Here is a 7,222-nt window from a genome sequence, read left to right on the forward strand (position 1 = left end):
ACTCTGAGAGGAATTGGGCTTCAAAATGCTGAGAAGCGCATATCAACGTAGAAATCTAGCACAAACTTACTTCACCACCTCCATAGGAGGCAAAGTTTGTAAAACTGAATTGTGGGTGTGGTGAGGGGTGTATTTATAGGCATTTTGAGGTTTGGGAAACTTTGCCCCTCCTGGTAGGATTGTATATCCCATACGTAACTAGCTCATGGACTCTTGCCAAGTACATGAAAGAAAAGGGATCACGAAGATCTACTGAGCCACCTACATAGAGCCTAAAATGGTGGCCATATTGCAAAACTGGGAAGCGTCAGTGCTAGCGATGCTCGACAACCACATCAAGAAACAAGAGCAGTCTTTAATCTGGTCCGCTGCCTTTAATTGTTCTTCCCATGAGCCAGACCATCAGCGCGACCCAAATCGAGAACCTAATAGTGAATCCTACCTCATTACCAAGCCTAAGAAACTGGAGGAGACTCCAGTGAAGATCAAGTCATCAAGCTGTGAGCCCCAGCTGGCTGCGGAATTTGGGGATGCTGCCACTTCTATTGGAGCTCTGAGACAGATGCAGCCCTGGAATGTCTGAGCTACGCCACTAAAACTGGCTCATTTCGGCTGAACGAACCAGTAGACCGAGAGCTAAGAAGGAGCCCTTGGCGCGAGACCCGCAGGTCCATAACTCTCTACAATGCACCGGATTGTGGTATTACTGATCTTAGCATCACCATTCAGTTTGATCTACAGCCATACAAGCTATTTTTGCCATTAGCCTTGACATTCTGGTAGCCGACAGGCATAAACAGTGTCCTGGATGACGGACTGGTATCGACAGAATGCTTTCATCTGAATAACCGCTCTGGAATAGGCTAACTTCCATAGAGTCAGATATGTTGTTCAATATTACCGTGCCCATTGACATGGCTCAAGACTCAAAAAGGTTTTTATTATTTATGATGTTACGTGTTTTAACCTATATTTAACTGTTGCAAACCTTCTTTAAATTTACCCGCTTTAGAAATTGCTCATTGCAGTGTCTCTACGCATGACGACTTACCCTGAATTTCTAGAGACAATAATTCATACATTTTCTGAGGTGCAGTTAACTACTCGCATGCCTCCCTTATTTACCTTCACTCGTTGCACTTTGAAACTCAGGGCTTTTTTAAAGAATTGGAGTGGGTTAGAGTATTCATAACTTATGGTAGGCAAGTGATGGACTTTTTAAAATTCTATTATTGTATAATGTGCTCACTTTTTCTAGTCTAAGGTCTAATGCTGGTTTATCTTTATAGTTAAAAAGTATTTTGCAACTCTTGTTACCATACACAGGTTGTAATGTGTTTATATCTTTTTTTTTTTGCCTATTGCAGATGAGCAGTACCCTGCAGCAATGCTTTGTAAATAAGTAATCCTATACCAGAATCAGCTGTTAGCTCTAAGAGTTGTGTATACACCTTCCATACATCCTTTACAATACCTATTCTTTTATACTCAAGCTTTTAAAGCCTGTAATAGCCAATTGTTATATCATATTTGGTTTCTAAGCCTTCTTATAAAGGTTTGTGATGTTAAGCATTATCTGTTGATAATTCTGAGTCATGATGATTGCTATCAACCAGTAACTGCTTCCTCCAGAGGTCATTTGAAAACATTCCTAATTTGGAAGCCCAACACAATTTTGGCTAGGATATCCTCTCGGTCTAACTACCTAACTGCTAGTACATTTACCTGTTTAGAGCCCCTATTTGTATAAGATACCCTGAATTAGAGATAGGAGCCCCCCCTGGGAAAACTTTAAAGCTTCCTATTAGGCTACTCACCTTGATATAAGTCAATTGAACAAGTTCTCTATTTTTTAGTAGATGCTCCAGTCCACTCACTTTCTCCGTTTATTGCTCATCTCCAACAACGACAAATTTATTCCCATAACACACAGGTCTATATTTAAGTGTTTATTGTTTGACTGTACTAATTTATATACTATAAATTAGTGAACTGTCTGCGGCCGGGACAGTTTACCCATGCCTCCATTATAAAACACAGCCAAATCAAATCTATAAGTTTTCTAACCAACAATATTATAGACCTTATCTTAGTTGTACACCTATTATTATGCATTTAAAACGTAAACATACATCTATTTCACAATACCAATGGCTCATAAATCCCTCATAACAGAGGATTCATGGCAATCTTTCTCAAGGACAATCAATGTCATAATTCTATACCTAAAAGGAGTAGTTCTCATACATTTGTAGGTTTCTCATATGCATAAAAGCATAAATTATATTCTATATATATTCTTAACTGAAGTGTTTCATTAACGTATTGAAGGTCCAAAAGTGGCCTTATATCAGTATAATCCTCCTATATTTCATTCTGCTAGGTTGAAGATTCAAAAGTGGCCTTATTTGTTCTAAGGAGGTAGAAAAAAGTAAGGGTCAACATTTATATTTCTTATCTTATACAGCCTGTACTCTATGAAAGTCTGGTATTCTAGGGTATTTCACTTTCTCTCATGGTAATCTATTGCTCTAAGAGCTGAACGACTATCATTTTTCATTCAAGATACCCGTCTGTGTATTGTTATTTTTCACAATTTATTAAAATACTTAAAACAAAAATAAAAAAAAATTAAAAACTATCCAAAGTGCTAAGGACTATTTATCAATAACAGGACAAAGCCTTTCACAGTTATCTATACAGTACATATAATCAGCAATAGAAAGCAATAAGCTAATAATATAATTTTTGCAAAAGATAATGGTGCCCATCAATTAAAAAAACCTATCAATCTAGAACTAGGTGTGAATAACAAGCTCGGCACTATATTATACAAACCATAGTCCCAGATCACCTAAACAATCCAAATGAGGACTCATATTATTTCTCTGTTGCACAGGCCATCCAATCCGCATAAACCAGGAATAGCCGTAAGCTTAAAGGGACATGGAACTTCCAATTCACGTCTATTGTCAGATTCGCATCTTTCTTGTTTTATTCTTTAAGAGATACAAGTGGGGAAAAAAAAAGTATTTAGTCAGCCACCAATTGTGCAAGTTATCCCACTTAAGAAGATGAGAGAGGCCTGTAATTTTAATCATAGGTATACCTCAACTATGAGAGACAAAATGTGGAAACAAATCCAGACAATCACATTGTCTGATTTGGAAAGAATTTGCAAATTATGGTGGAAAATAAGTATTTGGTCACCTACAAACAAGCAAGATTTCTGGCTCTCACAGACCTGTATCTTCTTCTTTAAGAGGCTCCTCTGTCCTCCACTCATTGCCTGTATTAATGGCACCTGTTTGAACTTGTTATCAGTATAAAAGACACCTGTCCACAACCTCAGTCACACTCCAAACTCCACTATGGTGAAGACCAAAGAGCTGTCGAAGGACACCAGAAACAAAATTGTAGACCTGCACCAGGCTGGGAAGACTGAATCTGCAATAGGCAAGCAGCTTGGTGTGAAGAAATCAACTGTGGGAGCAATAATTAGAAAATGGAAGACATACAAGACCACTGATAATCTCCCTCGATCTGGGGCTCCACGTAAGATCTCACCTCATGGGATCAAAATGATCACAAGAACGGTGAGCAAACATCCCAGAACCACACAGGGGGACCTAGTGAATGACCTGCAGAGAGCTGGGACCAACGTAACAAAGGCTACCATCAGTAAACACACTACGCCGCCAGGGACTCGATCCTGCAGTGCCAGACGTGTCCCCCTGTTTAAGCCAGTACATGTCCGGGCCCGTCTGAAGTATGCTAGAGAGCATTTGGATGATCCAGAAGTGGATTGGGAGAATGTCATATGGTCAAATGAAACCAAAGTAGAACTGTTAGGTAGAAACACAACTTGTCGTGTTTGGAGGAGAAAGAACACCATACCTACTGTGATGCATGGGGGTGGCAACATCATGCTTTGGGGCTGTTTCTCTGCAAAGGGTACAGGACGACTGATCCATGTACATGAAAGAATCAATGGGGCCATGTATTTTGAGATTTTGAGTGCAAACCTCCTTCCATCAGCAAGGGCATTGAAGATGAAACGTGGCTGGGTCTTTCAGCATGACAATGATCCCAAACACACCGCCGGGCAACGAAGGAGTGGCTTCGTAAGAAGCATTTCAAGGTCCTGGAGTGGCCTAGCCAGTCTCCAGATCTCAACCCTATAGAAACCTTTGGAGGGAGTTGAAAGTCTGTGTTTGCCTAGTGACAGCCCCAAAACAATCACTGCTCTAGAGGAGATCTGCATGCAGGAATGGGCCAACATACCAGCAACAGTGTGTGACAACCTTGTGAAGACTTATAGAAAATGTTTGACCTCTGTCATTGCCAACAAAGGATATATAAAGTATTGAGATGAACTTTTGATATTGACCAAATACTTATTTTCCACCATAATTTTGCAAATAAATTCTTTCCAAATCAGACAATGTGATTGTCTGGATTTGTTTCCACATTTTGTCTTCATAGTTGAGGTATACCTATGATGAAAATTACAGGCCTCTCTCATCTTCTTAAGTGGGAGAACTTGCACAATTGGTGGCATGACTAAATACTTTTCCCCCCCACTGTATCTATATAGGTAGCGTGCACGTCTGTAGCAATATATGTCAGGAAATAGTGCTGTCATCCAACGCTCTAAATTGTTAATGTATAACATTGTAGCAAAATTGCTTCCATATAGTGCTGCAGACACGTGCACACTCCTGAGCTTACATTTTTACTTTTCAACAAAGCATAACAAGAAACAAACAAAATTGGAAAGTTGTTTAAAATGTATGTTCTATCTGAATCATGAAATATTTTTTGGGGGGTTTCCTGTCCCTATTCTGTCCTAAAAAAGTGAAAAGTAAAACTTCTGTAGACGCCCTTTAGGCTAAGGAAATAACCATAAAAACACAACATGTGCAGGAGTTCATCTGAGTGAAACAGCTGGTGCCGTGCGCAGACCAACTAATAGAAAATGAGATCCCTTGACAAACTATTTTCATAATCAATTATAATGATTAGTTGTTGCAGCTCTAAAAACTACCTTCAGGTTACATGTATTAGGTCATGTAAATATGGTCCCATACCCTCTTCAAGCTGTCCCATTTTACAGGTGCAAATAAAGAAATATTCTGAAACCCAAACCTATTATAGGCCCAAGCAGTTAGGATAAAAGAGTTTTGTACCTGTACTAAATTCCCAATAGCTAAAAATTGCAAGGAGTTCCAAACGTCCTTCTATAGTAATTAAATCGAAAGTCTTCAAGATACAGGAGATGTTCATGAGTCCATGAACAAATATGCTTTGACTTTAGGAATGTTATTACACCCTTGGCAACTTAAACATTTCATATAATTAGTAAATAATGGTAAAATACTGCAATATGAATGGTGGGATCCTCTCTTTCAAATTAAAACACTGGCAATACATTTATACTGTGAGTAAGTGACAAGGAAACTTCCAAAAGAGAACTATCACTGTGAGGTAATTCTGTGATTTTTGTAAAGGGTCTAATGTCCATTATGCATTGTCGGGGAAACTCCCCCATGATTTTTTTCTATATTCCCCTGACTCCATAAGAAGTTCAATATTGCTACAGTTATATCCTGATTACCTCATGAGCATGTTATCAAACATCTGAAACACGGGCATCTCCTTTTTCAAACCTGAGATCACAACGTATTTTAGTTGAATTTTGGGGTGCTGGGGCCAAGAACCCAAAATATCTTCTAGTAGGTGCTAAGTAACTGCAATTTCCTATGGCAATCTGCTGCTAACTAGTGGGGAGTTGGACCTTCATCTGAAAAAGGAGCCATTAACTTCTTTGAAAGGTCAATACTTTAGTTAGGAAGACCCCTTCTTTACAAAATTGAGCCATCATGCCCCTCTACGTGGCTTTTAGGGGGTGATAGGTGATTTTAAAGAACTCCTTCCTCCTTACAAAAAAACTGCAAATTAGAGAGTGATGCGACACCTCAGTCAAAAAAGAAAATTCCCTCACTTCAAATTAGTTGTCTCATGTCCTCATGTCTCACTATGCACAACAGAGGAGAAGACAAGGGCTTAAAACAGCCTGGCTTCCCCTTCATACAAAAATCTCTCTGATTTGAAGTGGACACAAAGTGACCTCTCAATTGAAAGAGCCTCTCCCATTCAGGCAAAAGTCCTATTTGGCTGGTGCTGCAGGATTATTTTTACAGCAGCCTTTTTTTTTTTTTTTTTTTTACAGTGTGGGGGCTGACATATGTCTCATACATATCACAAAAAAGAAGACCCCAGACACTTGTACTGTATATTGCATGTGTTGTCCATCTATACTTTGTTACAACATTGTGGATGAAAAAATGGGTGGGATTTTGGAAGATTGTGTCAACGGATGACATGTGGTTCCCATTCCAGTTATAGCATAATGGGTGCTATAGTTCCCATGTGAGAATGGAAACTACAAAAACAAAAATTAACTTAGAGACAAGAAACCCCAAAAAAAATAAATTAAGACAGAGCATAATATTTTTAAACAACTTTCCAATTTGCTTCTATTATGAATTTTAGCTGAACACACTGGTAAGTCAATGAAAAGAGTCATATGCCGTATGTTCCACCACCAATCAACAGCTGGCTCCTAACTCCTGAAACTACCTAGGTATGCTTTTCAACAAAGGATACTAAGGAAATTAGATAATCTAACTAAATTGGAAAGTTGTTTAAAATTGAACAATCTTTCTGAATTTTCTTTCCAATCTTTTTTTTTTTTGTTGTTGAAAGATTCACAATATCTACACATGGCATCTCAGGAACATAGAGAGGCCAGCAACCTAGAAGATCTTACCTCTCCTCTTCCAGAACTTCCAGTATTTGATATAGCAGATATATATAATAGCAGTTCCAGCTGACACACCAACAGTAACAGCTATTTTCTGCCCTGTACTGAGTCCTCTCCAGCATGTCATAGTGAATGTAGTTTCACCCTGAAAATGAAAGAAAGATACTTATATTGAACATATACATTATTACAATTTTAAAATAACATGATCTAGACTAAACCATTAGTAGTTGAGAAACATTTTAAATATAGGAAAAATGCAAGAAGATTTATAGAAGAGGAGATAGATGAGATTTTTTTCTCACTGTATAAAAGATTTATGTAGAGACCAAAAAGGATGTAGAAAAAAAATATTCTGTAATCTGTGGCCCCCTGGTCCCTACGATTTGTAAAGCA

The 7,222-nt window shown here is 38.4% G+C and overlaps 1 protein-coding gene across 1 annotated transcript in view; it reads right to left on the minus strand.

Annotated features, from left to right (window-relative positions):
• The window catches only part of TDRKH (tudor and KH domain containing), a 271,287-nt gene extending 264,323 nt beyond the window's left edge, over positions 1-6,964 (minus strand). The window contains exon 1 of the mRNA XM_053719713.1: positions 6,833-6,964. Coding sequence (XP_053575688.1) covers positions 6,833-6,953 — 121 coding nt within the window. The 5' untranslated portion in view covers positions 6,954-6,964. The remainder of the gene's footprint in view (positions 1-6,832) is intronic.
• Between the last annotated feature and the right edge of the window lie 258 nt (positions 6,965-7,222).

This window comes from Bombina bombina, chromosome 1 (assembly GCF_027579735.1).
Source record: "Bombina bombina isolate aBomBom1 chromosome 1, aBomBom1.pri, whole genome shotgun sequence".
Taxonomy (NCBI): Eukaryota; Metazoa; Chordata; class Amphibia; order Anura; family Bombinatoridae; genus Bombina; species Bombina bombina.